The sequence below is a fragment of the Lytechinus variegatus genome, chromosome 7 (genome assembly GCF_018143015.1).
Source record: "Lytechinus variegatus isolate NC3 chromosome 7, Lvar_3.0, whole genome shotgun sequence".
Taxonomy (NCBI): domain Eukaryota; kingdom Metazoa; phylum Echinodermata; class Echinoidea; order Temnopleuroida; family Toxopneustidae; genus Lytechinus; species Lytechinus variegatus.
The window spans coordinates 15,012,772-15,027,813 of record NC_054746.1 but is presented as its reverse complement, the minus strand read 5'-3'; the positions used below and the strand labels follow the sequence as shown (position 1 = coordinate 15,027,813).

The 15,042-nt window shown below is 35.7% G+C and overlaps 1 protein-coding gene across 1 annotated transcript; it reads left to right on the top strand.

Annotated features, from left to right (window-relative positions):
* Positions 1 to 597: 597 nt before the first annotated feature.
* Positions 598 to 2,226, top strand: LOC121418024. Its single transcript, XM_041611727.1, has 3 exons — positions 598 to 1,010; positions 1,510 to 1,711; positions 2,097 to 2,226. The coding sequence occupies exons 1-3, from the start codon at positions 928 to 930 to the stop codon at positions 2,136 to 2,138; spliced, it is 327 nt and encodes a 108-aa protein (XP_041467661.1). The 5' UTR covers positions 598 to 927; the 3' UTR covers positions 2,139 to 2,226.
* The last annotated feature ends 12,816 nt before the right edge of the window (positions 2,227 to 15,042 follow it).

Genomic DNA, 15,042 nt, shown 5'->3' with positions numbered 1-15,042 from the left:
GTTTTCATGAATAGGCTAATAAAGTAAAAGCCCTGGATGATGATTATCCTGACTTTGTTCCCAAATTTGTTGAAATCTAATGATATTCATATTTGAATTTTAAACTTCATCTTAAACTTCATGGACATTTATCATAATTGCTTCGATTTTAATTATGTTTTTATTAATAGACTAATTAGGTAAAAGTCTTGAATAATGACTATCCTGATTTTGTTCTCTTTTTTTCATTTTATTATTTTCATATTCAAATTTTAAACTTTATTTTGAAAAATCTGGGCAGTAATCATTAGAATGAGAGCTTAAGGATATGACCTTCATAAATCCGCAATCTGCATCAAAGAAGTTTCAAAGATTTGTGGTGCTGAAAAGTTTCCTGGTGTTATTTGACTACTTGAACGATTGGTTTTCTGTGTACACATTTTTTACAGAAGTTGAAGTATACAGGTTTTACAAAAGTTGAAATATATAAAAAAAAGTTTTAAACAGTTGATTTTATATTTTGGTGAATCTGGTTGTCTGATCTCTAATAAAGAGATGTTGTGAACTTTTACATTTGTTTTTTAGCCATTTCAATATTTGTTTCTTGTGCAGATTACAGATTGGATTCCTGGGATCACTACTGATTATTTAAAGGACCTGAGAAGAGTTTCATTTTATCTGACAAGTCCTGTTTTATCCGACAGTTTCCATAGGAACTGTACTTCTCAGCCAATCAAAATCAAGGAAAGTTGTTGGATCTGACAACTTGTAAGAAAACAACTGTTGATGACACACTCTCCAGTGGACAGTTTCATTAACAATTAACATCTGATAAACTTGTCAGATCTGGCAACTTTCCTTGATCTTGATTGGCTGAGAAGCAATATTACTGTGGTAACTATGGGATAAAAGAGGATTTGTCTGATAAAATATCGGACAAGCCTTGCCATGAAGCGCTTTGCTGATCTGGTCAAAGAAAGTATGCATGGTGAAGAGACGACATTCCAGTGTGAATTTGAAGTACAGTCAGGGTGAGAATATATTACAATAATATCTTTATTTATTTCTTAATGTATGTGACGAGGAATACTCATGAAGTCAGTATACTTTCAATTTCATGAGAAATAATGATGATGACGCAAGCTTCAGCGATGATGAACATCTAGGCTGTCTTGAACTTTTATAGGTATGCAGCACATTCTAATTTGCTGACACTGTATTTGATGATGGTGGGGGGGGGGGGGGCTGAACCAATTAAGCTATCCAATCTTGACTTTGCCTTCTCCTTATTGTTTTTTATTATTATTTATTATGTGAGGCAGTAGGGGCAATATTCAGAACATTGCATAACAGTTCACATCTATGAAATAATCCCATTTTGGATGATAGACCACATTTTATGGGTAACTGACACTTGAGAGTCCTCCTATTTCTGATGCTTACTGAGATCGTAACTTCATCTATGGATTGGATGGTTAACACTTTGTTAGCCAACTATTAACATGCTATTTTCAAAAATTTGTTTCACAGAAATGTCTTAGAAGGGCTGGTCATCTTTATGACAAGCATCGTTTTGATTTCTGTTTGCCACAACCTGACAATGAAGACTGGCCTGAAGTATGACCTGGTTGTCTGCTATCTGAAGCCAGTTGTACGTCTTACGGGAACAAGTCTGAATTCCATACCCATATATGCAGCAACTGTTCATCTCAATGGGTTGTCTTTGACTTTGGTAAGTTAGATGATGGGATTAGAAATGGTGGGCTGGTGATGATGATGATGATGATGATGATGATGGTTAATGAAAATGAAAGAAATTATTCTGGTGGTGGTGGTGATTTCATGATGAGGATGATGATTAAAAAGTTTTGGAATAAATATCCTCTTTGATAACAACCTTATATCCATAAAGTGTGATTTTTGTTTCTTGTACTTGAGGAATTATGAAGAATAATGATATTAATGATAGTGGTGATCATTTAAATTGACGTGATTGCCATTATTGTGATGACATGGATAATGGATGAAGAAGTTGATTAAAAAATTTTGGAATGACTATAAATCTTGATGATAACCTTTTATCCTTAAACTTTTATTTTTGTTTCTTGTACATGTAGGTAAGGTGCCATATTGGTGGTGGAGCTTTTCATCCACTTTAAATCATCCATTGAGGTTGAGAAATTTGGGAAGCAGCAGTAGAATAGGGAGATAATCGGAATCTGGCATAGTGGTTGCAGTCAGATCATTCAATTCATTAACCCTATCTAGGCCGGGGTATTTTGGGAGTTCCTATGGCCGGGGGGGGCCTCCCAGGCCCCCCCCTAAGATCTCGGCCGTCGACCGCGCGATCGCGCCGAAAATTGGCACGCGGGTTGCCTGGGGCATAATCTACAAGATTGTATAGTAATTTATTTCATGCGAATCGGTATTAAGTGATTATGCTAATTTATGCGTAATTAGTATGCGAAATCATACTTTTCCCTCTAACTCCCTAAATAAAGCTCTAAATGTACTAATTTTTGGTATAGACACTCTTTGTGGTGTCCTTAGCAAGTGTACATGAAAAAAATTGTGATATCAAATCATTTTCTTATGTATTATATTGTTTTTGCAATTTCTTATGTATTTCTTTGTTTTTTTGACCTTTTGTTTTTCATTGTTTTTTCAATGAAATTTGTTGGGGACTCTTCTGTGATCATAAAAAGCATAAAATGAATATATTTAGACTAGAAAAACTAAAAATAATCATACATTTATGAATTTTGGTTGAAAACACAATTTGCATTGACTTTGTACACGAAATCACGTTTTTGAGCAATTTTCGGTCTGACATGCACTTACATAATGTTGCGTAATTTTGGAACCACGTACCCGGGTGACGCAAAATTGGTCTCAAAAGTTGCGCAAGACTTGAAAGTAAAAAGTCAGCGAGCGGCGCGGTCAAAAAATTCCGCACGGCGAAAATATCGCGCGATTCGTTGAGGGGGGGGCCTCCGAGGCCCCCCCCGGCCTAGATAGGGTTAAACCAGACATCATTGACTGGGAGAAGCTCTGGGATAGCAGTTGCAGTCAGATCATTCAGTTCACCAATGCAGACATCCATGAGTGGGAGAAGCTCTGGGAGAGTGGTTGCAGTCACATCATCCAGTTCACCAAACCAGACATCAGTGAATGGGAGAAGCTCTGGGATAGCAGTCGCAGTCACATCATCCAGTTCACTAAACCAGACATCAGTGACTGGGAGAACCTGTAGGACAGTTTTTGCAGTCATATCATCCAGTTCACCAAACCAAACATCATTGACTGGAGAAGCTCTGGGATAGTAGTTGCAGTCACATCATCCAGTTCACCAAACCGGACATCATTGACTGGAGAAGCTCTGGGATAGTAGTTGCAGTCACATCATCCAGTTCACCAAACCGGACATCATTGACTGGAGAAGCTCTGGGATAGATCCATAAATGGAAAAGTAAGTCCAACTATTAAACACTGAAGGGTTTTTAATAAACCAGAGTGGTCAGTCTTCAGGCTTTTGCATGACTTCATGCCCTTGACAACCTCCTATTCTATGCCTTTTCAGTTGTTACCTATTACAGACCATAAAGGTGCTTTATTAAACGAGATTATGTAACTTTGTAAAGGTTTGCAAAAGTGAGAGCTGTTGGACCCTACATACTATCAGTGGATGCAATAATGTTTCAAGATGAAAATGCCTCAAATGGGGGATAATATTGATCCGACCAGAAGTTGAAAGTAGGTAGTCAATCAGACTCTGTTATTGTCTCACCCACCAGAGGTGAAGGCGAGACTTACGGATCCAAATGTTGTCCGTCCATCACAAACTGAATGACACATAACTCCACAACCGTAAGTCGCTTTTCAACCAAACTTGGTTGGTAGATGGACTTGGGAGACCTGCATGTTATTCTGCAGTCGGAGTTTACATGGTAAGGTCAAAGGTCATTTTCAGGTCAACGTTAAAGTTTACATGCAAGACTCTCTTATGACACCTAACTCCGCAACCGTAAGTCACTTTTCAACCAAACTTGGATGGTAGATGGACTTGGGGGACCTGCATGTTATCCTGCAGTCAGAGGTCACATGGTAAGGTCAAAGGTCATTTTCAGGTCAACGTTAAAGTTTACATGCAAGACTCTTATAATGTCACCTGACTCCGCAACTGGAAGTCACTTTTCAACAAAATTTGGATGGTAGATGTACTTAGGCGACCTGCATGTTATGCTGCAGTCGGAGGTCACATGGTAAGGTCAAAGGTCATTTTCAGGTCAACATTAAAGTTTATGTGCAAGGCTTTTATGACGTGTTATTCCATCCCAGTCATTTCACAATAAAGTTTCGATACAATTATGTTTTGTGCCCTCACAAATATTTCTGGTTATTTTCATAAGTGGGCGAGACACAAAATCGCTTTTGCCTTGTATTTTATTGCATATCAAAACAACATCCATTCAAATTCAATGACTTTTTTTTTTTTTTACATGTAATTCACTGCAACAACTTAGAATACATGTGAAACTGGGAATGGGTTTGAATAATTATCAGGGAAAATTTTAAAATTCATCAGGTAAAATCAGGGAATTTTGTTTTCTTGAAAAGCTAGGAACCCCGTATTAGAATAACAATTGCATGTGATTCCTGTCATGACCTAAAGGCTTGCAGTTATGATTACAGCATTAACTGCAAGAGAAAACAATTTTTAAAGCCTGAATGGATATAAGCCATTTTGTAATTGGCTCTCAAGCAACTTTCCCCCAATTACTGTTTTCTTTTTTTTTATTGGATAGGTACTCAATTGTTATTTTTGATAAAAGAAGGTGTCACATTGTAGTGTAAGCTTGCCTAGTACTACTGATATCCTGTACTTTGACAAAAGGAAGCAAGTAACATTAATTATCAGTGAGCAATGTGTGTTCATCATTTACATATGCATCAATGCAATTTAGCAGCATATTTTCTTCAATATTTTTCCATAGAACGATAATTTCTTTCCTAAATTTTGCCTGAACGTGCAACATACAAAGGGTGTTTCAGAAACAACAATAACTCAAATTTGACTGATGTGTCACTTGCTTCCTTTTGCCAAAGTTGGGCAGTAATCTATGATATTCAACTCTAATAAAGGAAAATCAAAAGAAATAGGCCACTCTACTTGTACATTATATTAATTTGCAATTGGGAAAGCTTCTATTACATTGTCTGTTTTGAACTGAATGGATATCATTTGACTCGTTGCCAAATACCAATCATGACTGGGCACTATATTAGTATTCTTCAAATGGGATGACAAGCCTATCTTAAAATTAAAATGAATGGTCATACTCATCTCTGTGATTTTAAAAGAAGTGCTGTTCCGTTTATTGAAAATGACTTTCATCTGTTCATGCACAAATTGTGATACAAATTGCTTATTTAATTGTCATGGCTTAACTCTTCATGCGTTACGTTCGCATTATTACACATCCGTAGGCGTGTTTCGTTCGCAGTTTACAAATTACAGAATCGTTGAGTTTTCCTTGACAATTAGTACTTATATCGCGTTTATTCCCCCCAAAAATCAATACATCCTGATCACAGCCAGGAAGTTCATTGAAAAAGGAGAGGAGAAAATCAATAAAACCCTCCTCACAAACAATACCATGGCCAGGTTTATTGTTAGGAGTCTGTGACTCATGGCACGAATGTGAATGAGACCCTTTCAATGGAGTACAGTACCTTGAACAGGCAAAAATTTACTCTCTTTTATTTTCCACTATATATGGGCTATTTTTATCAGATTATCATGATTTTGGTATCAATACAAAGCTTATGTAATGAACAGTCCAAGTAGATAAATAAAAATCATGCAACTAACACAAGAACAAAAGTAAAAGGGGGCTAAATTTTGTTGGAAGTATTAGGAGAAGGAATTTAGAAAATGTAATCTGCTATACATTTTCCCATAATTTATCCAATAAATTTATATACGATAAGAAAGCCCAGGAAACACTCTACAAGTTTGCTACACAACATTTTCTTTCAAAATGATCAGATAAAAAGTTATGGCACTCTAAATAACAGAGTGTATTATACTGCGTAGAGGGATCACTGCTAAGATAATGCAACACACAGGGGGTTTACAGGTGAACGCATGAAGAGTTAATAGCATATCCTTAAAGAAAGGCTGTTTAATCATAGGTCTGTAATTTGAAAGAAAGTCATCCTAATAGAATGAGATATTTCTAGCATAACATTACACAAATTGCAGTGAGTTATTATGATGCAAACATTTCACATCTCGACAGATGATACAGTAAGAATGGATAGTGATTTGTACGAGGCATAGCTCGGGTTCAGAGGTTAAATGATGTTCTGTAATTCTATTCTGTGACTATAGGTACAGTTGTTCTTCCGAGATGTCCATGTCGAACCAAGCTGAAATGGTTACCCCTGCAGTACTCTTTTCGCATCTAATGGAGAACTCTTTGGTACCATCAAGATTGAGGTAGCATTGTGTGACGACTCGGAGACATCACAGATCGTTAGGGAGAATGTTTCTCAGGTCATTTTCAAATCAATCATGAATCCAATGTGGTCTATGAAGCAAACATCATCAAGGTGAGATTTTATTTTTTCATTTGCTTTTCACTAATATACCCTGATAAATAATTCCCTTCCTTTTCACACTCCTGCTGCCTGTTGCATAAAACTTTTTACCTGAGAAAACTCTGGTAAAAACTGAAAAGGTTAGTCTGATTTCTGCTATTGACTTTAATACAGGGCAAAAACTCAGGTAAAAAGTTTTATGCAACAGGCCCCTGCTGCCTATGTTGGCTAATCCTTCCCAATAAATAATTGCAACCTCCTAAGGGACCTCTTGTTCTTTCGGATGTAACCGTTTTTTTTTTGGGGGGGGGGGTCTTGCCTGCCTAGCCTATGCGAGACATAGGCACAATTTTCTATACGGTGATAGCCATGGCCGTCAACATTGAAATCTTAACCTATTTCATGTATCTTTGACATAACAGTGAACAAGTGTCATTGATCATGTGACGTAAGTTTCACTTTACTTTGCATGTTTCGGCATCAATATAGATAAAATAAAACTAACATTTGGATTTTTCAAGATCATTTTCAAGTTTTAAGTCTGTATTTCATAACACTGAAGTATAACGATTAAGTCAATGAAGGATTAAGGTACTACAGTCCAAGTTCAAAGGCCAATTGGTGGTCATTGAATTAGTGTCAACTTTACAAAGTTTAAAGCCTGAGGCTAAGATTTTGAATTAATCCTCAATTCCTGAATTTTTTTTATATAATGGCTATTTTTGGAATTCTTACTACTTGCCGCCTGCTATATTGTATGAGTATATTATTAGGTCACTGGCTCAAAGGACATTTTAGATCAATTAAATGATAGAAATCTATGTTTTTTAAATTATTATTTTAAAATAGTATCAATGAAATTAGATGGAACTTGCCTGAGGAGGTTTTTGGCTATCATGTGCTTCCAAGTCAAGTTAAAATGTAATTTGAGTCATTACTCCTAAGAATGGCATTGGCCTTTCACTATTACACTGTTACTTACCAGTTGTTAGTTTCCATGTTACACTACTTCAAAAACAAACTTAACCAAGGTTAAGTTTTTGAAAAGTCATCATAACTTTGTGATTATATGAATCTAATTCATGAAACTTGGATATAAGAGTAATCAGTTAGCACTGAAGATGCAACATGTTTCAGGCCACATGACCAAGGTCAAAGGTCATTTACGGTCAATGAACTTAGATAATGTTTAGGGAATCAACATCAAAATCTCAATTGCGGGACTGTCTCGTGCTATGAATATGGTTTGAGAGCAAAAGTTTTGTTTTTGAGGCTATCCCAGGATAGTTTATCGCTGTTTCAAGCATTTACACTGATGCCAACACCTATTCTGTCTCGGGGACAGTCCCGGGACTGTAGCAGTGTCCAAGGCCAGTGTGGAGACAGTATAATACTTTTTGTTATGGGTGCATAGCAGAGCAAGACAATAGGCATTGGGCTAGATGGGTTCATGACTAATCTACAACTTTTTTCACAAAATCTTACTTAGCAACAACCATGAGCCATGCATTCATGTTTGTCTCAAAGGTATGCAAGACAATTGGGTTTATCTAGTCCAAGAAGTCATTGTCTGTCCTAGCAACAAGCATGAATCATACATTTTTTTAAATTTATTGTCTCACATCTTAAGAAGAATTCCTGAAGGTGATGCACATATTCACTATTGCGGATTGCTTTGAGGTCTTTCATTAGACAGACCATTATGAATGGAAGAATCCTAACCAGTGAAATATACAGAACTACATACATTTAATAGCAATTTAGGCTTGATATTTAAATATCTATTGTGAACTGGTCTTTTTGAATTCAAGTCTACTTTAGGGAGAGATTTCTTTAATGAACTCCTAATGTGTATTCAGATATGCATGATAAAAGATTGTTTTCCTCCTCTCTGCTTATTGGATGATAGTGCTGATGTGAATTGTCAAACATCATGTTTATGCATGAGATCTAGGAAGTTAAACTTGTGCTTTCTTCACTTACCATCCAAAAAGTATTATTTTTGCTGGGGTATATAAGGAGGGCCTTGCATTTGCATAGACTGGAGGCAGTGAGCAAGCAAGGTCAGTGTACAGTGGCACATTAATAGAACATGTGACTGGTCATGTGATGATGATATGATCACATCAACATAATAATGAACATGCACAACACAAGACTTTACAACACACCACAACCCCAGTTACCTGTATGCAGGCCTTGTTTATTATCTATTTATGTCAGCCTTTTTTCGACTGACATGAATAGGTGATGCTAGTGGGCTGCATTTTTAACTAAAATATGTAATTTATGCTAATTTGCTAATTAGATTTTAATCAGAGATTTGAGTGTACAGAATACGTTGAGATAGGTAGGCAATATTTGCTCTCTCCGTTTAAATTTGAGTTTTCCTTTCATTAAATCTTTGAGATTTTGTTTTACCTGCAAAATCAAGGTTAAGTGTTTTTAAATATTGTGTAATGCAGGCAGCGAGAATTCAGAGGCGTTCATGCCACTTGTTTTGTTAATGTCTAACATTCCAAAGAAAATAAACATAAGAAAGACAAGTCATGCAGATATACTGGAACATTATTCAGCATACTGAAGATATGCATAATTTTTGTGGTGTGGTGAATAATCTTTTTCATTTCTCCACTCACTGAAATAAAGTCAATAGTTTTCCTGCATAATGTATGGATTCGACACATATCAGCCGAATTAAGAATTCCTTTCCTGGCATCATACAGGTTTTTTGTACGTGGAAAATAAACCACAACCCTGTAACGAAAAATTAAGTGCTTGATTGCATGGCCGATTTTTGCACTTGTAATGCATGTAGCCTATAATTAAGATGGAGGCTGTTGCTCTTTGCCTTGCATTTATGGGTCTGATGCTGTTATGCGAAATATCAGCAATATGTCTGATGTGGCTGCTTTGGCAGTGGTTGCTTTCAGGCATACACTCCCATCTTGCATTAGTAATTATTTAATCCATTAATGTGGCAGTTTTACCTAACGAAAACCTGCATCGTATCCTGGCCAATGAAAGGCTGGAATGAATAGGTGATGGCTGCTTCTCGACCACTGCATAATCTTCAGCATCAAACATGTTTCCTATGTTGAGCAAAACAGCAAAAATAAGCCGCAATCTCCATGTAGATAGACTAGCTACACTTGTAAAAGTCTTGTGTTTGCTCATGAAGCTTTGTGTTACCAGACCCATTTCCAAATGGCTTCTTTGCTATTATGATTAGTCAATAAATAAATAATGCTCTATTAGATATTATGTTTGATATATCACTCGGCATATTATCATTCATTATTTCATTAACTATATTATATTATTGTATCATTTTTCTGCATCCATTATAGCAAGGGCAAGAATGCTAGAAGAGGGACAAATGGATTCCAACCCCCTGATTATCTTGACAAACATGGAAATGGTGAAGGCAATCAAAACACTGGTTAAATCACAAGGTAAGTAAAGAGCATGCATCATAAGCTATACCTGCTATCTACCCAGCAAGCTTGTTTACCTGGCATCAATCATGATTCTTGGGACAACAAATTTTCATGCAATATTCTTTGCTTAGCAAACTTTGGGTGGACGAGCTTCATACTTCATCTATAGATGGTTTGGTAGATACCTCACCCTATTTGCATTAAAATAACACCAGACAGGCTCTCAAATTAAGCACTCATACTTGTATGCTCTCAAATATATATTAGTCATACACAAGTACAACAACAACCTGGGTATATCATCAGGGGGGAGGATGGTGGTGGACACCATGCTGAAACACACACACAAAAATCAAATTACTGTCAGGTAATGTTGATGTACTGTAATTCCTTGGTACAGTGAAATAGGTATAGGGGAAGGCAGGGTAAGTTGAGCATAGGGGCAAGTTGAGCCACCACCCCCAGGCCAATAATGAATGAGTCAGACATCAGACATTATGGTGGTGTCATGTATTGATGACCCATAGCATAACCCTTAACCCCACCACTTTGTTTCCAACTTTGAAACAAAAAGTGCTTTTTTAGAGGGAAAAATACAAATTTCAGCCAAAAAAGGGTGTAAAATAGATGAGTGCTTTTTACCCACACACGTATTTAAATATATTATAGAATAAACACAATATTGTTATTCCAGGTATGGATTCTCATTTTTGTCATAGTCTTTTACATGATGAATGCATGAGAAATGTGTGGATGTGAAAATATCGCAATAAGTTTGGACTGGGGTAATTTAAGCCAAATCAACATGGGGCAAGTTGAGCCATGGTAATTCTTATGGTGATGTATAATAAAAAATGTTAAAAATGTAAAAAGCCATTGATATGCAGGCAGAAAGAAGCAAATTTACATGAAAGTTCTTTTACTTTTAGAAGATGTTAGTATTTATAGAGAATTAGCAAGTGAAAAGACTTTAAATGAAAAATTGACATCCTGGTTCTTCCTGCATACATTTTGTACATAGTTTTTGTGGCTCAACTTACCCCAGACGGTGGCACAACTTACCCCACAGATGGGGCAAGTTGAGCCATTTGACATTGTTTTTTTCAAAGGTCACAATGACTTTCAGTGTGGGGGTAGAAAGTTATCTATAAGTGAAAAAGATTTCCCAAGAATCAAATTTAAAGGCAAGGTACTTATTTCTACAATATTACTAGTCATATCAATTCTAACATGCAAAATGCAAAAAGTGTCACAACTTACCCCGCCTTCCCCTATAGTTATTTTACATGACTGTATGGAAAATAATGCTTTGTCACCAGAGGACCAACGGCTTTAGGTCCTCTCCGGGAAAATGGTACACTCTTTTATATTGCCTGGATGCATGTGTGAAGGCAAGAAATTTTCAAGAAAAAGAAAAAATGGAGTCATAGTGAACTAAAAATTAAGAAATGCAGCTTGCCATTTCTAAAGTAGTACAAAAGAATAACTATGGGTGTATTTTAGTCTTTGAGAGTGCTTTGTGAGGATGCCAGTTTCATGAGAAAAGTGACTTGCAAAGTTTGACAACAAATGTCCCTTATTCCCAGGAGAGCAGGGGCTGTCATAGAACCAATATTCACTTAGGGTGGCAAATCAACATCAGTAGGATAACATTAAAAACAAAAGATTTATTATAGGGACAGTGCTAGGAGGCAGGCACCCCCAATGATTTTTTTTTTCAAGTATTGAAATAATAAGAAAATGGAAGAAAGAAGAGAATAACATGAATGGTCTGCATGGGTTGTATAACTCAATCCATATAACCCACAATATTAACTTGAGAAAAAAGCCTCCCCTTTAGCTCATGTTGTCCTTATTGTGGGTTCATCATTGTCTAGTGGTTCTGACTCTTGCCTTTGAAACAGAGGGTCCCGGGTTCAATTTGTAGCCGTGGTGTGTTTTCCTTCAGCAAGAAATTTATCCACACTGTGCTGCATTCGAACCAGGTGAGGTGAATGGGTACCGGGCAGCAGTAATTCCTTGCATGCACAGAGCGCCGGTGATGGTAGCTCAAGCTAAAGGGTAATAATAGCAGCGCTTTGTATCCTCTGGCAAAAAGCGCTTTATAAATCCAGCTATTATTATTGTAACATGCTAACTAATAATTAGAGAAATGACATTCATAAGGTGCAACATTGTAGAATTGATAAGCTTTACTAATGCATGTTATCATGCAAAATCATATATTTTTCTCCTAGTGAGAATTTATTTTCTATGAGGTATTAATTTGTTTATATCATGATTTACACCTTACGGCCTATGTCTAGACATTATCACCATTACCATGAGTCCTTTTTCTTAAGATTTCAATATGATGATCATTGCAACTTACAAAAGAATAGGAAACTATATGATGAAAAAAAAATTAGGCTGATTTCTTAAAAAGCTACATACCTATGATTTTGAATAAATATAATGACTACTTATGAAATAATACTTGAAAGAAAATATGATAAGAATGAAAGTAAATTACAGTTGGATAACATATGCCAAATTATTTTGAAAAGGAAATGATCGAATAATGATTTCCTCTTTCACTTTACACTTGCAGTTGCATCGCTCAGTGTACAACATGGATCCAACCTTGTCTGATATTAACCATCTGCTAAGCATAAATGAGAGAGATAGTCCACCATTGACAAGGACAGGACACCAATCTTGAAAGATTCATTAACATGGAGTGTCCGGTATGAGTATTTATTGGTATTTATCCTTGGTAGGGATCAAACACTACCAACTGCCCAAAGTGATGACTGCCAGGACTGCACCAAAGGATTATCATCACGGCCATTCAGCATTTTTTATCTACCAGAGCTGATGACAGTTTTTGTCTCACCTGCATAGCACAAGCGAGATATAGAGTACTTTTAGATAAGAATTTATATTTTTCATTATTTTAACACATATTTATTAGAATCAATTAAAACTTTATGAGATGGTTATTGGTCATAAAGAATGATATGAAATGAAACGCAAATTTCTTTGTCATGGTCAAAGGTCATTTAGGGTTAAAAATAAAATAATTGTAGGATTTTCCTGTCAGTTTGATTGATATTCTCTCTTCCAAAAAATATTCATCTTGAAGTGGATATCTTTTCAGAGTCAGCACTGCTGCTATATTGAATACAGAAGGCAGGCAAGACTCCGGAAGGCATTCCATTTCTTATAATTCATTGGTTCTATTGAAAAATGAACCAAAACAAATGTAACTTCACAACTTTTCAAACAAGGTAAAAATTTGAAATCTTTGTTCCTTTTTTTCTACATCTCTATTTGATACAAAAAATTTCCATCATATCAAGCAAATTGAAGTAAAGAAATATCAGTTTAAACTTCTCCATAATATTTTTCATTATAAATATTTGACTTTATATGCATTCACTTCTTATGAGCCCCTTTTATTATGCATTATATGATGATTTTTTTCTAGCTTCAATGGGCAGGTCCAAGCTTTTCTCTTGTTGCTGTTGTATCAGTCTTATCTGTTGTGTCATTAATGGATGCAGACTATGTAGGGCATGGTTACTTGGAGTAAAACACATAATTTGTGCAAAGGTTAGGAATGATTTGGATAATGTGTAGGCTTAAAGCTATTGTTGTATTGTAAATAGGCCTAGAGGATATTTGAAGAGTTAACTTTGCTTGCTTGCAATTTTCTCATGAAAAAAATAATATTTGGGGTAATTTTGTGTTGACAATTCTGCAAAAGTGGATCCAAAGGTTTTCCAGAGTTTTTGCCTATTGTGTTTTATCTCTGGTTTTTTACCCTGGCTCTACTTGTCGTAGAATTGTTTAACACAGACCTCAATTCCCTCCCCCCTCATTCCCCGTAATTTTGTGCAAGGTACCTATTTTTACCTATTTTTTGTTTTTTTACAATGATAGGATTATTATGTTCTGTCTTATTTTGACAATTATTATACTAAAAGTGTTTATGATATGAACATTTTCAACTTCTATTTGATCAATTTCAGGACATCTTGTATTTGGTGTTAACTTATTTGTTTAGGCCTAATATTACAACAAGCAAAGTTCTTTATAAACCAATTTGATTAATTATTCTTTAATTTTTATATGACAAAATAGTTTTAGTATCTTCTGCAAATAAAATGTCATATTTCATGAGGAAACTATACTTGCAAAAAATATGCACTTCAATTATTGGAAAACCTTTTTCCTCTTTGCAATGAGGTGTCATCATTTTTTTGTTATGTAATCATGGAATGTGCAGCCACCCTGAATAGGCCAAAGTCAGAAGTGAAATCTAAAACGAATTGTTTTCCACACAAACTCCCATTTCATTTGAATATTGTGGTTGAAAATAACCCAGGTGATTTAGAATTTGTGTGAAGGAAAAGCTTCACAAATCTTTAATTTCAAGAAGCGACAAAACCAACTCTTCAAAGTTGTTTAACAACAAATGACAGATTGTTTATGCTGGCAGGGTCTAACATTATTATCCCTAACAAATTCAATGCAACAAATGTGTTATTCAGTGAGAATGAGAATGCACCATATGTGGATTCTCACACACCTACACCATTCAAACCCAATCCAGCCTTCATTTCATTTTACATGGATGTTTGTTTACTAGGACTGCACATCCCACTGTTACATCAAGATAGCAAATTTACATACCACTGCACAGAGGAATAATGACACTTTTTAATAATCTCAGATTTACATTATAATGATTAGGAGGCAATAAGAATACCTCTCTGTAAACTCAAGTTGCTGATTTTTTAAGATGGGTTCATTTGATTTGTGATCAAAGAGTTAATATTCAAACCATTCCATATGCAGCACCCCTGACACTGTAGTTCCAAAGCTTGTTAAGTAGTATACCATGGTAGGTTGAATCAAGTGTGGCTTTATAAAGTGATAAAACACTTTATTAGGTGTAATTACAAAATAGCTAGGGGAATTTCTTACCTAATTCTTTGTATTTCGGCGATTTCAAGCAAAAGTGGACATTCTCAGA